Source organism: Dermochelys coriacea, chromosome 9 (assembly GCF_009764565.3).
Source record: "Dermochelys coriacea isolate rDerCor1 chromosome 9, rDerCor1.pri.v4, whole genome shotgun sequence".
NCBI lineage: Eukaryota > Metazoa > Chordata > Testudines > Dermochelyidae > Dermochelys > Dermochelys coriacea.
This window is the reverse complement of record NC_050076.1, coordinates 9,529,767-9,549,017: the sequence shown is the minus strand read 5'-3', so window position 1 is coordinate 9,549,017 and position 19,251 is coordinate 9,529,767. Positions and strand designations below refer to the sequence as shown.

Below are 19,251 nucleotides of genomic sequence, written 5' to 3'. Positions count from 1 at the left end.
TCATCCACCGCGCCCGGCTCAACTGCGTCCCGCTCAACGGAGCCATCCACCACGGGAACTGAGACAAGCGTTGCAGGAAGTACGGCTACTACAACGAGACCCTGCCCCACGTCCTGTGCAGCTGCAAGCCCCACTCCAGAGCCTGGCAGCTGCACCACAACCCATCCAGAATCACCTGGTGAAAGCCATCGCACCGTGCCTGGGGGAGGTCGCCGTGAACTCCACCATCCCCGGGACGGACAGCCAGTTGCGACCTGATGTGGTAGTCACTGATGAGGACCAGAAAAAGATCATCCTCATCGACATCACGGTCTCCTTCGAGAACAGGACCCCCGTCTTCCGCGAATCCCGAGCTCGTAAGCTGGAAAACTACGCCCCCCTGGCCGACACCCTGAGAGCGAAGGGCTACGAGGTGCAGATGGATGCCCTGATTGTCGGAGCCTTGGGTGCTTGGGATCCCTGCAAGGAGCATGTGCTGCGGACCTGTGGGATCGGTTGACGGTACACACGGCTCATGCGGTGGTTCATGGGCTTGGACACAATCCGGTGGTCCAGGAACATCTACATTGAACACATCACCGGCCACCGACAGTACCAGGAGGTGTGAGCCGGTACAACATCGTGCATCAACCATGGGAAAGGGACTGAGAGACTTTTTTCATTGGACCATATGAACTGGAACTATAAACTCACTGAACATTAAATCCCACCAAATGAGGGTAGATTCATCCTCATCATGGCATCTGCTCATTATACTCCACACCTGAACATAGCCATTATATGGACAACATACCCCCATATCTCAATGTCTGTACTTTGACCCGTTAAATTTTTACCCCCAATCGGGGAGATTGCAGATTATGTATTCCTTATGCCACCCTTTCCTAAACTGAATTTCGCACCCCTGGATTATCTGTACCTTATTCCATGATAACCAGAAACTTCTATGCCTAAACTCTGTACCGTTTTCTTTTTACTTTAACATTATCTTAATAAAATTATTAAATCTGGCTGGTGAATCTTGCCCATATGCTCAGGGTTTAGCTGATCACCATATTTGGAGTCGGGAAGGAATTTTTCCCCAGGGCAGACTGGAAGAGGCCCTGGAGGTTTTTCGCCTTCCTCTGTAGCATGGTGCATGGATCACTTGCTGGAGGATTCTTTTCTCCTTGAAGTCTTTAAACCACGATTTGAGGACTTCAATAGCTCAAACATAGGTGAGAGGTTTTTCACAGGAGTGGGTGGGTGAGATTCTGTGGCCTGCATTGTGCAAGAGGTCCGACTAGATGATCATAATGCTCCCTTCTGACCTTAGTATCTATGAATCTAAGTGGACTCAGCTCATCAGTTGAAAGGGAGACAGGAAGAGATAAGAGAGGGGTAGGCTGATAGGGAAGCCCAGAGAAGCTCAGGATCTCAGGGAGATGAGAGCTCTCCCACCTTCTCCTCTAGGTCTGGGAGAAGGTAAAAGCCATAGGCTGTGGGGAACAAGCACTTGTTTAGCATGTTGTAAATAAAACACATGATGTTGAACTTGCCACTGGAGCATGTGAGGATTGTGTGCCACATGGAGTGCAGTGTGAGGTAACCCTGCCCTCTGACAGGGAGTTGTAGGGTGACAAGATGTCCCGATTTTATAGGGACAGTCCCGATTTTGGGGTCTTTTTCTTATATAGGCTCCTATTACTCCCCCCCATCTCTTGAACTGATTTTTCACATTTGCTGTCTGGTCACCCTAGGGAGTTGGAAGTTTCCTTGGTAGATCCATAACCTGATTTGCCCTTACCTACCTCTGCATGTGCATGAATATTTCACATCTGACTCTGAAGCTTGGGCTCATGATGCTTGCACTGAATCTCAAGCGTAAGCTTTCATTTTGGTTATAGGACTGAACAGAACTGTGAGAATAGAATTGGTGTGTCTCTGAAAATCTTCTCTCTGAGGCTTACCTAATGGTGCCGGTCTGGTGCTCTTAGGTGATGCTCGCTTGGGGGAGGACTCAGGATGCGGGGCGACAGGTTGTACCGGCCGAGTCTGCTTGGCTGCCAGCTTCTTCAAACTCACTTGCCTCTTGTCAAACATTTCTTGCACGTCTTCTAGTTTTTGTAGAACTTTTTGGGCATTGGCCTGTAGGCAGAACAGATGTGGAGTAGATGTCATTCACAGATGGACAGAACACTAGGATGGGATCCTTGCACCCCAACCTCAGAACAACAGCATTAGGCAGTAGCACACCCTGAATTCTGTCTTAGAATAGTGCAGCAGCTGCTCTCTGCAGGCACTGTACTCCCATTGAGTACTTCCCTCTACACAATCAATGACGCAGGCTTTGGGGTACTACCCCGAAGGGACTCTTTGTGTGATTAAGGACTACTCGTATGAGGAAAGGCCATTGCCCCAAGTGTCCACATTTGTGAATAGTTTGCTATCATAGAGCTCCTTTCACATTTCCATCTGAACTGAAGCTCTAAGAGAATATGTGAAGTGTGTATTTTGAAATTCACTGCTGGTTTGTAGGAAGTTTAAATTGGCAGTGTAAAAATTCAACAAGCATTACCTTTATTTCAGGGGTTAGAATCATGTCAAACTGGTTGTAGAATTCCTTAGGGTTAGACAACTGGTATTCCTTAGCGGTTCCCAGGAATTTCTCTATGTCACACAGAGCAGTTTCAGCTCCCTCTTGTGATTGGCACTTGTCCACAGCTTGAGATGCTAAGAGATAGATTCCAGCTTCACACCATTGCCTGGCCTTTAGAAGAAAACAGAGCCATTAGGACTTTGCAATAATGGCACAGTCTGAGGCTTCAACGCTGCTGCTTCTTGCCCACTATTTGAACAGAAATAACACTCTTCAATACCACCACCATGCCCATGTTGTACAACAGCGTCAAGGCTGTGAGCAGTTCTCAAGATGCACTGTGCATTAAAAACAAGGTGCTACAGTAAGGTCTATGGGGCCAAAGATGACCCAGTGTAACCCCACTGACTCAGCACTGTGCTTCAATGGAGTTGCATGCCAGCACAGAATTGGACTCACTGTATTGAGTTTAAACAAAAGCAAGAAAGTCTAGTGTCTGTCATTCTATCATTAATCCACTTTGTTGTGCCTACTCACTGGAGGGGTCTCAGGACAGTTCCTTCAGCAATCCACCTTCAGAACAGGCTAGGCAGAGGATAAATTGACACTCAATTGTGATTCTCTCCTTACTGGCTTTAAAATATTGCACTATTGATGATGAATTCATTTTAAAAAATAATTGAATGGCCTTCCATTTTTGTAAACAGCAGAACAACGTTAAAAAATAGATTCTTTTTCAGCTAGCTACCCCAAAACATGTCTGCAATACTGTCAACATAGCCAGATGTCTCCTGTCACAAAACCAACATCCTATCGTTACTGCGGCAAAAACACTAAGTTATTGTGCAAAAGAAAAGAAACTGCCTTGGGGCTTACGTCGTGCACCAAGTTGCAAGCCAAATTGATTTTAAAGTGAGGGAGTCAAATGTTTGCATTATAAACTCGCTGTTTCAAGACAACAGCTAAACCTTCACAGGCTAACTGTACCGTTCCTTGAAACATCAGATTGTGTACTGTATCTCTGTCTGAGTAGCTATACTGTACTCTGTGTTACTTGAAAAATACCCTGAAGCAACCAGACATACTCTTCTGTCCGATGAGTCACTGGTAGCTGAAACAACAAGGAGTCCGGTGGCACCTTAAAGACTAACAGATTAGTCTGTTAGTCTTTAAGGTGCCACCGAACTCCTTGTTGTATTTTATAGATACAGACTAACACAGTTACACCCTGATACTGGGAGCTGATAAAGTGGGGCACGTGGGAAGATCCAACCCACAGCTTGTATGTAAAGTAAGACAGAGGATAGCTATTTTTTCTTGATAGTGATTTATGTTAATAGAGTAAATAGCTGATATAGTAGGTAGACTCTGCTGGCTGAGGGATTTCCATTCACTTAGAACAATTCATCCATGAAACAACAGATTGGATTTGACAAGCACAGTGTTTAATCGCCCGATGCACTTCAGTTCCAAGAGATATTCCCACTCTGCAGGGCACATGATTATGGCCGCACACGCAGTGAGGCCCCAGCGCCTTTTTGTGCTTGGCACTTCTCCAGGGTGCATCTTGGCTTGCCACACCCATGTGTAATTGGCTAAGGCATGGTAGAAACAAAGTGCACTGAGCAGAAGGCAGTGACTTGGATAAGTTCCCAGCACAGACGTCTGTAGCTTTTCCTCAGGAATCTTTTTCTGGATGAAGCCTAGATCTTCTTTTTCTGCGTTCCCAATCACCAATAGCAATTTGTTCCATTAATAATCAGTAAATAATTTGCACATATACCTTTCACTTGCAGGCCTCAAAGCCCTTTACAAAGGCAGATAAGTACAGGACCCCAAAGTCACACAGGGACAGAGCTGGAAATAGAAGCCAGGTGTCTGTCACCCAGCATTGTGGTCAGTTCATCTGATCACAGCTGTCCTCATCAAATGGAAACAGGAATATCCTTAAGTATATTAACTGTGCCCTGTACCTGAGCCCAGATCTGCAAACAATCTCTAAATTTACAGATCCATCCTGTGAGGTGCTGATCACATCCTGTGAACCCTCACCTCCCACCATATTATAGATGTAAAGAGCAGCAAGCCACAATTCACTGTCACACCCCACTGACTTCAATGAGGTTGTTGGCCCAACATAGGAACTAAGAATAATCTGCCCAGATAGTAAGGGTGGTTACAGTATTTGCTTCAAATTTCCCTTGGCACTAGCACAAGATAGAGTAAATGGATTCGTAAGGGAGGCCAGAGGGTTTCCTTTGTGCCGTCTCACTTTGTTTAACATTCAGTTTGGATAAGTACCTATGAGTCCAGATAGAGAACTGAACCTTATCTGAACTCCCCAAACCTCTTGGGTCTGTAAAGCTGGGCTAGAAATCTCACAAATAGGTTTTCTGGTAATTCTTGCCTCAAATCCAGCTGAAAATACCACAAGACCAGTCACTTTCTCATGGCATTTGAGCATTTCTGCTTCCCATCCAAGCCAGGTCATGGAAGTGTAGAGAAGCTTGAAAATAAAAGAATGTAACGAGCGGTGAACTGATCATTGGCAAGCCCCAACAGAGGCTTGGTCCATGTTTTAGGTTTAGATGACTTCTTATTTTATCTCAAGTCCTAGTTTTAACCCTCCTAACTGTATAATTCATGGAAACCACTGTTCTCTTTTATGCTACCCATTCTCTCTCCCCTTTCTGAGGCGGATACCACAACTATTTCCCCGTAGCTGTGCCTAGTAGCTGATTGGGGGAAAATGGTGAACATGCTTTTATCTAACCCCAAATATGTGATCCCTTAACCCATTATTTTTTCATGGAGCATTACTAGTACTTTCCTATAGGAAGACTTGCTCACCTTGTCTAACTGCTTATGCAGCTCAAGGGACTTTCCCAAAATATCGTATTTCTTCTTGGTCTCATTGGTAAAGTCATCACAGATACGCCTGAGTTCAACACACTTTGGCCTAATGGAATCGACTGCATAATGGTTGTTTTGGATGAGCTGGTCTCCATGCAGAGCTAGTGCCTGGGCCTTTTCCAAAGGTTCCTGCGCAATTAACAAGAAGAAATGAAAAACCATCACACCCTAAAAGATGAGCCTAGTCTAGATGACTCCTCTATAATTTCTGATGAAGCCTAGAGCTGCAGGTTGGTTCATTAAATAATTTGCACATATACCTTTCACCTGCAGGCCTCAAAGCCCTTCACAAAGACAGATAAGTACAGGACCCTGAAGTCACACAGGGGCAGAGCTGGAAATAGAAGCCAGGTGTCCTGTCACCCAGCATAATCATTCTTTTGGCTGACACCTTGTATTGTGTTTCACACCTGCCTTGAAGACTGACTTCATGATCTGTGAAGCTGGCTTATTTCCATTGCCTTGCATATGTGTAGCTGACTCTGTAGGCTACATCCAGAAGTCAGTCTAAGGGACTCTCAGTTGGCGTAATTTTGCCATAGGCACCGACTTTCTAATGTGCCAGGAGATGCTCCTCGGCTCCGCCCAAGGCCCCACCCCGCCCTGCCTTTTCCCATCCCCACTCCACCCCTGCCCTGCCTCTTACCACCCCCATTCCTCCCTCTCCCCAAGCACACCCTGCCGTCGCTCCTCCCCCCAGCGCCTCCTGCATGCTACCAGAACAGCTGACTGCAGTGAGCGGGAGGCGCTGGGGCGAGGGGGAAGTGCTGATCTGCAGGGCTGCCAGCGGGTAGGTGGTGCTGGGGGGAGGGGGAGGTGCTGATGGGGGGGCTGCCGGTGGGTGCTAAACACCCACCATTTTTTTTCTGTGGGTGCTCCAGCTCTGGAGCACCCACGGAGTCGGCGCCTATGATTTAGGTCTTCTCCCTCCTCACTGTGTACATTACACCAATTCAGACTCAGTGGGCTATGCTCAGAGGTGATGTTTAAGAGGTGCAAATTGTACACCACTATATGTGGTATAATGAATTGCACATCGAGGAGAGTGGGAAGAAGGTGCAAGCTATGCCAGTTTGGACTCATTTACTTCCAGGGCAGAACCGGGAAGAAAATCTAAGTCTACTGGATCTCAGCTGCACGCTTTAGACACAAATCATCTTGTGCTTTTGCAACTGTTCATGTGAATTTGATGTTATTTAACTGATTCATTTGTTTGATGTTTCCTAATGATGGCAAACCTACTGATCATCACAGCTGACGGACGGAATTATAAAGCCAAAAGATCAGGAAAAGAAAGGTTGTTTAATGCATGCTGAATCCCTTGCTGGAAATAGCTGCTCAGACAATACTGACTTCTAGTAAAACAACATTTAAAGATGTCTAACTGGAGAATCTTTCAAACTTTGCTCACCCTGTGCTTACAAGTTCCAAGAGATCAACTTGAACCAAGACTCCAGATCCAAACCCTCCTGAGCTTTATCAGTGTTTGAATTCCAAAAGCAGATTTTGCAAGTGGCTCCTATATTTATCATGGACCAAATCAAACTGATCTTGGACCAGATCTTAACAGCCTAGGAGATTGGACTAGTCGACATCTGGATCCAAACTTGAAAAGGCTGAGCTCATGTCCCTTTGTAAACATACCTGCTCAATAGTATGTAACTGCATTTTCTGGTGGTGTCTCACAGAACAGTAAGTGTGGTGTGTGGACAAAGTTCTACAAGTGACTAATAGTAGCAATCTACAATAACTGAAATATGAAGTCCAGTAAAGTGCAAACCTGTCCTTTCTCTTCCAGTTGTTTCCGTTCCTTTAGGAGGTGCTCCACTCGAGTCACACTGTCTCCAATATCCGTGAAACCAGCTTGTGCTTCCATCAGATTATCCAGTTCCAGTTTTACCTACAAGAAACACAAATAGCCTCAGATTATAACATCCATAGCCTCCTAGGACTTTATGGCGGGCATTATGCTGCACACCATGGGCACTCAGAACTTCATGGTGACAGCAGTGATAGAACTCAATCCTCCTGCTCCACAAGCACCAGCCCCTGTAAGGGAGAAAATTCATGAGTTGCTAGCAGGGCTGTCCTTAGGATTTATGGGGCCCTATCCAGTATTATTATTAAACTGGTGGCCCTCTGACCGACGGCAGCCCAGGCTCACATGTGTATTTTAGATAAAGGTGGTCTTTTGAAGGATTTAGTTTAAAAACTATATGTCTGAAGATCCAAGCATTTAAGGCTAAAGATGAATCCTCAGATTGTGCATCTAAAAATCTATACAAGGAATTTTTAGAGACGTGATTTTATAATCTTCAGAAATCTTCACACTAATGAAATATTTTTAAAGCAGATTTTAAACTAAGGTCCTGTAGACTAACATGTTTTGAGTAAATATTACAGTAATGCATAACTGGTTTTGTCAGTAAATTCAGAAACTGAGGGCTTGTCTACACTGCGAAGTTGTCGACAAAACTTTTGTCTTTCACGGGTACTTAAAAAAGCCCCCCAGCAAAAGACAAAAGTTTTGCCAATACAAGTGGCAATGCAAACGCAGCTTTGTCGGCAGGAGCACTCTCCTGCCGACAAAGCGAACGCTGTTCATGGGGCTGGAAGTATTTTGTTGGCAAAAGTGCCAACAAAGTACCGAAAAAAGTGTTGACGCAGCCTTGTCACTAAAAGCTGCATGGTGTAGACAAGCCCTGACAGTATATACCTGGGGGTTGGCAAATGCCTGTTTAAATGGCTTTGTTACCAGTTTAATGGCTCTTTAACAGTTTAAATGTTGTGCTAATAGGTCTGGTAGGCTTTTTCACTTAAAAAAAAAAAATGGTAGGAGAACACTTCAACCTCTCTGGCCACTCAGTAAAAGATTTAAGGGTGGCAATTTTGCAACAGAAAAGCTTCAAAAACAGACTCCAACGAGAAACTGCTGAGCTTGAATTAATATGCAAACTAGATACCATTAACTTGGGTTTGAATAGAGACTGGGAGTGGCTGGGTCATTACAAAAAGAAAAGGAGTACTTGTGGCACCTTAGAGACTAACAAAATTTATTTGAGCATAAGCTTTCGTGAGCTACAGCTCACTTCATCGGATGCTCACGAAAGCTTATGCTTAAATAAATTTGTTAGTCTCTAAGGTGCCACAAGTACTCCTTTTCTTTTTGCGAATACAGACTAACACGGCTGCTACACTGGGTCATTACACATATTGAATCTATTTCCCTAAAGTATCCTCACACCTTCTTGTCAACTGTCTAAATGAGCCATCTTGATTACAAAAGTTTTTTTCTCCTGCTGGTAATAGCTCATCTTAACTAATTAGCCTCTCACAGTTTGTATGGCAACTTCCAATTTATATGTATGTATATATATTCCTTCTTACTATATGTTCCATTCTATGCATCCGATGAAGTGAGCTTTAGCTTATGAAAGCGTATGCTCTAATGCATTTGTTAGTCTCTAAGGTGCCACAAGTACTCCTGTTCTTTTTACTTTTAAGTACCAGATCCCCTCCGGAGGAAGACTCACCAGACTGCAGCAGCCAGCTGTGGTGGGAGCCTGCAGGAAGGGTCAGATTAGAGCAGGGATAAGAAGAGGCAGAATGGTGGACACTAAGACCCAGGGGTTCCCCAAATTTTCAGATGCCCTGCGCAGCCGCCTATGCTTAAGGATGGCCCTGGTTGTTAGTAGTCCAGGGCCTATGATAAAAAGAAACTAAGCAATTCTTAGTCCTTCCAGTAGAGGATGGTGGGAGACACACTAGCCGGTTGGCTGTGCAGCATTACCATGTTACTCAATCATTTAGTGAATACATACGAGGACCCTATAAAGGATGGAGCAGCTTCCACTTGAGACTTGCTTAGTACATGGCTTCTACTGGCTTAGCCAGATCGAAACGCTCTTTTGGATCGCCTGGTGTAGCTTCCTGCTCATTCCTTCCCCCTCAGCATTTTTTAATCAAAATACAATTTTGACAGAAGTTTTCTTGCCCGCTCTGTCCACACACACTTGGTCCAATCTGTGGCTGAAGGCCTCTGGTAACTGACGATGTCCACCCTGGACTATGGCCAACATTTGGCAGAGATGGATCGAGCCTAAAATCGATCGGGTATTTGAAAGGATTATTGGGGTCTTTAATGATCCTACTCCGATAATTTTCAGTGTGCTTATGTAGCAGGGGAGTGTGGCAGGCTTTAGCTGAACTGGGATCTGAAGCCCCTCTTTCAGTGCACCAGGTTAATGAGTGGCTTGGATTCAATGGTAAAAGTCATATACAATGGACAGGCAAACATAGTCTACTCCCATCTGTACCTGCTAGAGATGCTTGCATCCTTCCTTGGACTGACTCTTCTTCCCATACTAGCATCTGTTTCTCAGACAGTCTTCCTCCCCACACATCTATCCCATCTGCCAAGGCATTCATTTTGCTCCCTTGTCTGGGCTCTGGTCCTCCACCTAATACTGAACCTTTGAGCTACTTTCTAAATGGAAAAGCTGCTCTACGCCATGACAGAGGAGTGCAACCAGCTATGCACAACACAGTCCACCTGCCATTCTGTTCTTGTTGCCTTACTGAGTTGGGGTTATTCAAATTTAAGGGCGTGGAACCTAAGCATTCTGCATTAATCCACCTCTAGTTGTACAATTAAGGCCTTACTCAAAGCCTATTGAAGTCCATAGAAAGAATTCTATGGATTTCAATGGGCTTTGGATCAGCTCCTTGTCAAACATCAATTCCTTCAAGATGCTAATACTTTGCATGAGGCTACCCAATAATTCTACCAAGAAGTGATTCATTCTAATTCTTCCTTTTTTACTGTGGCTTATTGAGATACCATGTGACATTTGATAACTGGTTGGAGTTTCATTTTAGAATATGTGGTTCCTATTTCATTATGAAGATGTCTTTTTTTGACGAACAATATACACTGATTAGAAGAGCTATCTGGAAACATTTGAGATGATTTACGAGAAAAGAAAGTCTATATTTAAGAAATAAGTAAAATACCTCTCTGAAATCATGTTCAAAGTGTCGGAGCTGCAGGCACTGTTCCAGTTTTAGGTGATGTTTGGACCAAAATTGATCAAAAGCCTTTTCTGTTTCATCCAACTGAGCCAATAACCTGTTAAGAAATTAATTGGAGAGTGAAAATCACTTGATATTTATGAGTGCGTTATTTTTTAGTGAGCTAGTTATGCAGCGAAGGTGAAATTCAGCCCGGTGTTTAGGGATTACAGAAGGTGTCTTCAAAGCAGAGCAGACAACCAGGGAGAGGTTGGGGACTCTTCACCACACATATGAGGCAGAGCTGGGCTTCACGCTGATTCTGGAGAAGCAATGTGGAACGGAGTTTCGCAGTGGGCAGAGGAGGAGGAGGGGACCAATGAGTCTGTGACTACATGGATTCAGTGGCCACAAACCCTTACAGAGGTGATGCACAGGGGCTGCAGTCCCTCTTGCTGGGCTGGAGTAGCAATTGCAGAGCTATTCCATGCACAGCATATGGGCTTGGGGGTGAATTCTCTCTCCCTCCTAGTTTCCACTTAATTCTTCAACAAAGTTAATTTATTCCACCGTTGTGCAAAGTGTGTAAATATCACTCATTCACTTAAAGAATATTTAAAGTAGGCGCCTATAGCTTGTCATTCCAGACTGGTCCATCAAGTCCAATATCTTACCTGTGGCAGTGAACTATTCCTAAGGCAAGTACTATAGGTTAACATAGTTGATCAGCTGTGCAATGCTGTAGGAGGGGAGCGGTGTGAAAAACTTCCTTCCCCTGATGCAATCAACTGATGCTCTACGCGTGCAATTTGCCCCCTGTTTTAGCATGAAACTTTGACTAGTACCAATGTGCTCTGCTTATATATTATTGTTCTTTTGGCTTTTGCATCAAGTGCCTGTAATTTCCAAAGGTTGGTTGTTGACCACACTAACAACTTGAGAGGTGAGCAGAAGTCAATTGAAAATTCCCTAACCTTCTTTTGCCCACAGCCCAGCATAAACCAGTTGTTTAAAGGTCACACTAAAGGAGACTTCAAACAATAATCCCTGACACTGAGGTAGAACAGCTACAAACCAAGGTACAAAGAGCTTATACAGAGCAATTGGCAAATCAGCAAGCAAGTTAGAGGGAGTTTTGCCAGAAGCTTCAGTGGGAACCAAGATTTGTCCCTATGTGTTTAATGTAACCGGAAGGATAAACTGAAACACAAGGAAACAAGTTCTATGCACTGTTCTATCCACTCTCAGAAGGAACGCTGGATATATTTCCCATAGGCACAGTTTGACTCTCTTATGGCTCGCTCTCTCAGAACAGGTTTCAGAGTAGCAGCCGTGTTAGTCTGTATTCGCAAAAAGAAAAGGAGTACTTGTGGCACCTTAGAGACTAACAAATTTATTTGAGCATAAGCTTTCGTAAGCTACAGCATCCGATGAAGTGAGCTGTAGCTCACAAAAGCTTATGCTCAAATAAATTTGTTAGTCTCTAAGGTGCCACAAGTACTCCTTTTCTCTCAGAACACAATCCCTCAGCTGCAGAAAAACCTAGGCATAACTGGCATTTCACAGCACTTTCCAGTTTCAAGTGCTATCCCAGACAACACAGCTTCATCCCAATTGGGACAAGCTGAAGTGTCTGCATGATGTTTAGTGCTTCACTTCTACTGCAGCACGGTGTGTATTACAAGCTGCTGCACAGTGACTGTCAGCTCCATGACAGAGCCCTTTGTGGGGAACAGGGAGGACATATCCATCTTGACTGAAGCTGTGGATGAGGTGCATTGCAGATTCTTCCATACCCCTTGTGATGTTGTAGAGAAGGGAAGGTGACCGTCTACACTAATATGGCCACCGCTGTTGCAAAATTGTGGTAAATCTTAGACAAAGTATGCCTTGTAAGGTATCACTGGAAAAGTTGTAATCTGCTAAGTATTATTATCTTGTTTAGATATGAGTATCATCATTGTACGTGACGCTATGAAACTTTGCTGCGTGTTTGTAACTCAAACTTGTCACGAGACTGGGAAACACCCCCAGGTTAGCCCTTCAGAAACAACAAAAGGAGCTGCGAATGTGAGCCTTTGCATGTCGTTTCAGAGTCTACAGCCTAAGCAGTACATAGCACGCAAAAGGTGCAAACAAAATTTGCAATTCATATGAAGAACTGGTGGCCCAGCATGTACATCATGAAGTTGCTTAACTCTGTAACGCAGCCAGGATTTTCCAGGAGAGGGGTCAAGATATAAAAGACAAGAACAAAAGGTGCCCCCCTAGATCTTTCCCCCCACATCTCTGGACTGATGAACTTTGACAAATTTTTGAACAAAGGATTGAGGTCCCCCATACTATTTGGGAAAATCCAGAGATATAAAAATCTATCAGATATAACATCCCTGTTAGCGTTTTGGATTTACAAGCTTGAATTCACCTGTAATGTAACTCACACACTTTAAACCTCTGCTTAACTCTCATTTCTTTTCTTAGCTAATAAACTTGACTTAGTTACTGAAGCAATTGGCTGGCAGCGTTGTCTTTGGTGAGATCCTGAGCATCTGGTGATCTGGGGTGAGTGACCGTTCCTTTGGGATTGGAAGAACCTAATGTGTGGTGATTTTTGGTTTTAATAATCTGTCACCACAGAATTCCAGTTTATCTGGGTGATAATATAGGATGGAGTGCCTAAGGGGACTGCCAATGGCTTCCTGGTGAACTAGTATAGTAGTCCAGAAACACATGTTTGTTGCTGGCTTGTGTGGCAGAGCTCCGAACTTGTCCCTGTGGGTCCCGCGCTTCCAGGCAGTTTATGCTAGCTTCAGAGGCTTACTGCAAACCTTTAGGTTCTCTCTCTAGGGCCAGGGATACAGTCTACTGAGCCCTTTTCATCATAAGCCAGCAATGGAGATTGGTGAGAGAATTCCCACAGCCTCAGTTGCTCCTACGGCCTCATGCCAAAACAGTTTAGCCTCCTGTCCTGACAGGGGCCGGTTTTCCCCTCCCAGGAGGTGTTTCTGTAGTGGTGGGTTGGGGGGAACCCAGGGCCGCCCTCTACTCCGGGTTCCGGCCCAGGGACCCTAATGGTAGCAGCTGTTGGCGGCCAACCTTTTTCTGCCAGAGTTGTTACACTTCCCTGAACCACTTCCCCACAGCTCTCTTGCTTCTCCCTTCTTCACCCTTACCTTAGGGCTCCCTTATCAATGACTTGAGGGTGTCTTCATTAACCAGCCCTTCAGCTGCACTTCCTCTCCTCTGACTCCTCTCTGCCGACTGGAGTGAGCCCTTTTATATTATCAGAGGGGCCTTAATTAGAGTCAGGTGGTCACATTAGCTTAATGGCCTCACCTGAGTCTTTGCAGGTTAATTGGAGTCAGGTATTCTCATTAGCCTGGGGCAGCCCCTGCTCTGGTCAGTCAGGGAACAGAAAACTGTTAATCCAGTGGTCAGTATATCTGCCTTCTGCTACTCTGCTGTACTCAACTGGCCTGGGTCTATCACACTTGGTTAAATCGAATTATAGAATATACCATCAGTTTGGGAGCATCTGCCCAGTTTGGACAGTCTGACCTGAGATGGCTGTCTCAGCTGAGACCCATTCCAGACACCGGTGACATCCCTGTTTAAGAGGAGCTCCTCCATCCACTGAACGCTTCCACCAACACACACATACACATTCTGTTTGAACATGCATGTAGGAATGCACCACTCCCACCTGGATTAGGAGTGTGTGTGTGTGGGTGGGAGGGAGGGGGAGAGAAAGATTGCACATCAAGTCTTGGGCCTTGTAGTCAATAACCCCACCAAACAGGACCGAGGAGGCTCAAGGTTTCTTTGAACTGCCCTGTTAGTTTCACCAGTTAATGGCTCCTACCTAGACCTTCCTCATATCAAGCTTGCAGTAGCATATTCCCATAAACTCACCGTGCATTAATGATTAAAAAAACAATCACCTATAAAGAATTATTCAAATTAGGATTCAAATCACATTTGCATGTTTCAGGTCAGTTAGCAACCTGGAGGATGTAATCCCAATTCACCAACCTTTCCACCGTCGCTACATTTTCTAGCTCGTCTGGACTGAGTTTGCTGGCGGAGCTCCGCGTGACTGGCTCTCTAATACACGTCAGTAGTGTGGCCCCCTGCTTCACAGCTAGTTTCAGCTCATCCTGGAGAGAGACAGGCAAACACACACACACACACACACCAGTTCAAATAACGTTTTACCAAATCCCAGGTTAAGTCATTATTTTTCTCTCTCAAAGGAAAAGGACTGCCATTGCCAATGGAGGGTATTTTTGTAGGGATTGAACATTGGAACAAAGCAGGGGTGCTTGACAAGAAAGCTGCATTTAGTGACCTGCCTAGAATCGAAGAGATGTAGCCTGACATGATCAGTGACAACAATGATTTTGGTGTCTCTTGAGGGACAGAATAATTCTAGAGTTTTCTGGGTTTGTGACTGGCCAAAATTCTCCTTCCGTCATAGAGTTTAAGGCCAGAAGGGACCACTACATCACCTCGTCTGGCCTCCTGTATATCACAGGGCACTAACACTGCTCAGCACCCACACACTAACCCCAACCATCAGAATTAGACCGAAGTATTGCAGACCACTGAAGACTAGATTATTCTGTGCCATAGGCAGATAATAGGTGGGATTTAGGTGCACCAGTGCTCAAGACCCCCACAATGGCTGGAAAATGATTAAATGAGATATACCTGGATATCCTGGCAAGTGACCCATGCTGCAGAGAAAGGTGGAACCCCTCCCCGCCTCCCCAGATCACTGCCAATCTGTCCTGGGGGAAAATTCCTTCCTAACCTCACATATGGCAACCATCAGATTAGTTACGATTGCTAACCTTGCCCATCTTTAATCTGTTGTTATCCCCAGTAATCAACAGGTGTTACCTTCCTTTACACAAATTCTTTTGCCCATTTATAAACAGTTAAGTAGGTACAAAATACCAAGAATGGACTCTCAATAATTTTTGAAATCAAACCCTGGTCTCAATTGTGAGGCGCTCAGGTACTGTGGTAATGGAGGCCAGATAAGTACCCAAGGTGGATGGTAAATAGAGGCACTAAGTGAGCAGTTGTATATAGTTTGTTTTGACCAGAGATTAAAAGGAGGTTGATTCGGTATCACCCCTGGCCTTGTGCAATTTGCCGCTGTGGCTTGGTTTGAATGATAGCATGCTCCTTTTGTGTGGGATGGCACGGTAAGGAACTAGAGCTCTGAAATGCATTTTAAAGTGTTGTGAGGATTTCCGTGAAATAGAGTTTGCTACTTTTGCATACGTTTTTGTCTCACTGGGCTTCATTCTCACTCTTGTGCTGAGCTGGGCTGCACAAAGGAAAGGTGCCTTCATTTTAAATCGTTGGAGGTGATAGAAGTTGTATTCAGTGCTAACTGAACAGAGCAGGAGGGAGCAGATGAAATAGCTATTTGAGAATACTAGAAGGAGCTCAGGGAAGGAGTCCAGGAAGAGGGAATAGCAAGATGGCAGAGAACTGCTCATCTGTTTTTGTGAATTAATAAAAATTCAATTTTGTTTTAGTGCTTCCCTTCTTCAGACAAAATTTTAATAATAGATCTTCCTCCTCCGGTTATGTGTATGAATTAGTTTCGTTGACGCAATCTGCCTCTGCTTTCTGCAGCAAAGCTCCTGAGACACTGAGTTACCTTACTTGGCAAGCTCCCGTCTTTAATTATCCCCAGAATAAGGCTCTGATCCAAATCCCACTTAAATCAGTGGAAGTCTTTCCATTGACTTCACTGGGCTGTGAATCAGGCCCTATGCTTTCACTGGGTTTCTCCCTTTCTAATGGCTGGTGACTGGACCCTCGAGGCCCCACCCCTGTCCTGCCCTGCCTCTTCCTCCAAGGCCCCACCCTCTTCTCTACCTCTTCCCCTAGGTCCCACCCCCTTCTCCGCCTCTTCCCCCAAAGTCCTGCCCCGGCACACCGCGAGTCACACAAGCAGCCTGGCCCTGGAGATGGTGGTGGCAGCTGCTGCGCTGCCTCCTTCCTTCTGCTTAGAGTTGCCACCTTTTCCACAGGTTAAAAAAAACACCAGCCAAACATCAGGGCTTGTCAAATGACACCCGGACACACCAGCCAAAACCCAGACTGTCAGGGTGAAAACCAGATGGGTGGCAACCCGAGCTTTCATCAATCTATTCCATGCTGACTTCACGACTGATTTCAGAATGCTGAACTTCCAAGGCTGCCAAGAGGAAGGCAATGCAATTCAGCAGAGGACCCTCACTTCAGTTCACTCAAATAGCTATTTAGCATCCTTCTAGTACAGTCACCTCTGCCAGAGCCATCTCAACAGCACACTGACTATTTAAGGTCTGCTCCTGCTTCTGCAGAAGTCAATGGCAAAGCTCCCATTGATTTCAGTGGAGCATCGTCTGGCCCTACTACACCACTGTTGTGTTCCAGCCAAAGGACAGAATAGATCCAAGTGAAAAAGAACGATATCCAGTCCCCTAATTTCATCCATTCCTATTAACTAGTTTCTGTCTGATCAATGCTTTGAAAAGCTAAAGCGCTGTCTAAATCTGCATGCCATTATGAGCCCTTAAACAAACATTCAAGGGAAGGACAAAGAAAAACCGTGGAAAATATAGAGGAGTGAATTCGGTGGCAGGAGTGGTGTCAGGGAGAGAGACTCCTTTTCATCCTATTCTATCAAGAACACTGCTTTGAAGTCAGCTGCATCTGCCCAAGATCCTATCAGAATCTCCTGAAAGGTGTGGTACTGGCAGTCCAGTGGATGCAGCTGCAAAACCCAAAAGCACACAATGGACTTGTCCATCAGCTGAAAAATCCACTCAGAATGCAAGAGCTGAAATGCAGCGAGAGAATGATTCTGTTCAACTCCAAGGAGAGAAAGGAACTCACTGAATTTTAAGGCTACCCCCAACCACATGTGTGGCCTGGAAGACAGGGATTTAGGTTCCTGAGAATTCCCACTAGCAAGTGGACTTCATGGCTTGCCATAAGAGTGCAATAATACGGTTTGCAATAACAACCACACTCCTGTTGTTTTAACTTTTGTGCATTGATGTGCAGGGAGGGTATTTCAACCCTTACTGATGCAACTCTGGCAACCATTCAGAAACATTCAAGTGCCATCCAATTCCCAATCTGCATTGCCCAGCTAAACTTCAGGCTCAGCAGAGATGCAGCACAAACATTTACAGCTGCAGCCTGCACTCATCTGCGCTGAAAACTCTTGTTCAGTGTACAATAGAACCAGAATAATTAGTAATATTCTACACTTACGTATACGTGTTTTAAATCTACAGATCACACACCCATTACAAAGCCTCTGGGTGCATTCACAGCTTAGATCCCCTCAACATGCAGAGGCTTCAAGGATCCCAAAGCACTTTACAAACTATGGGTCAGATCATACCATGCGCTGAGAGTCATCATTGCACACTGAAGTCAATGGGTGTTGAAGGCACATGAGATTGTGTCCTTTATACACATAGCCCCACTGATATGCAGCTACCTAGGGGATAGGACAGCAACTGGTGTACTTCATCTTATAAGGGAGAAGGGATGTTTTGGGCGCAAGATACCAGGGAGAAAACCGTATTCTTAAGAAATCTACCATGGGATTTTTAGGGTATGTTTACACTGCAGTGTAAGCCCAGGAGTTGAACTCAGGCTCAAGCCTAGCCCCCCTTACATCCACCCATAAATCGCTCTAACACAAGGCTCAGACCCAGGGTTCCAGGACCCTACATGGGTGGAGGATCTGAGCCTGAGTCAAGCTGGAACCCTGGGTTCAAGTCCTATTGGTTTGCAGTGTAGACACAGCCCTCCTGGACTCACACTCTGGGAGTCCACCAAAAGCATCCCACAATCCCACAGGTCGACCTTCTTTGTCCTCTGGACAGTCAAGTTTTCCCACACTGCACCACAAACTAAGGGCTAGAGTGGTCACATTTGGGGAGGAATTCTGGGATAGGGTGGTTGGACTCGGGCTGCATAATGTACTGTAGATGCTGGAACCCGAGGCTGGAACCCAGGGTTCAACAATTCCTAATCTGGGGTTACAAATGAGTGTAGCTGCTCAAGCCCTAAATTAACAAACCCAATGTCTGCTAATCTGAGTTCCAACAAGGTTGGGCGTATATTTCACTATAGACATACCCTTTGTATGAGTACACACAGCAAACAAGACCTTTTTTTTTTTTTTTAAGTTCTCTTCTGGAACACACACACACACACACACACTCTGAAGAAGGTAGGAGGGCTCAGATGACATTGCTAGGATGTGACTGTGTGTTTTGAGGGGCCTCATCTGTATCAGCCTTTTTGGGGGAACTCTCCGCCTCTGGCACTAGCCCTGATGTTAATAACAATGGCCGTGCTGGAGTAGAGAAGCACTGGTGCTTTCTACCTCCATGTCATCTACACCTGCTCTGAGCTGCCAGGTTTCCTGAAAGAATCTAGCATAGCCAGGGAGCGTAGGTATTTCACACCCAAGTCTTAGACCACTCCGCCATAACATGGTAAGTGAGATTGCTAATGCCAGGCCCTGCCATCTGAAAGGAACGAGGAAAACCAACTTTTGGAGCCAATCTACAGCACAAGGTAAAACTCGTACCCACTCTGCCTCCAAACAACACAGGAAAAGCCAGTTCTCTACCAGGCAACCCCAAAAAGTCAGGACTCTTGTTCTAGCTCATCTATTGGCTGGCCTCTCGCATTAATTTAATGTCAGCTTCTGTAGC

At 45.2% G+C, this 19,251-nt stretch overlaps 1 protein-coding gene across 1 annotated transcript in view; it reads right to left on the bottom strand.

Moving 5' to 3' along the window:
• MCF2L2 (MCF.2 cell line derived transforming sequence-like 2) overlaps window positions 1-19,251 on the bottom strand; it is a 306,265-nt gene that overhangs the window by 154,531 nt on the left and 132,483 nt on the right. Inside the window, exons 9-14 of the mRNA XM_038416040.2 lie at window positions 14,534-14,658; window positions 10,505-10,619; window positions 7,272-7,391; window positions 5,429-5,620; window positions 2,558-2,749; window positions 1,950-2,127 (exon numbers count right to left, since the gene is read on the bottom strand). Of these exons, the coding sequence (XP_038271968.1) occupies window positions 1,950-2,127; window positions 2,558-2,749; window positions 5,429-5,620; window positions 7,272-7,391; window positions 10,505-10,619; window positions 14,534-14,658 (922 nt within the window). The remainder of the gene's footprint in view (window positions 1-1,949; window positions 2,128-2,557; window positions 2,750-5,428; window positions 5,621-7,271; window positions 7,392-10,504; window positions 10,620-14,533; window positions 14,659-19,251) is intronic.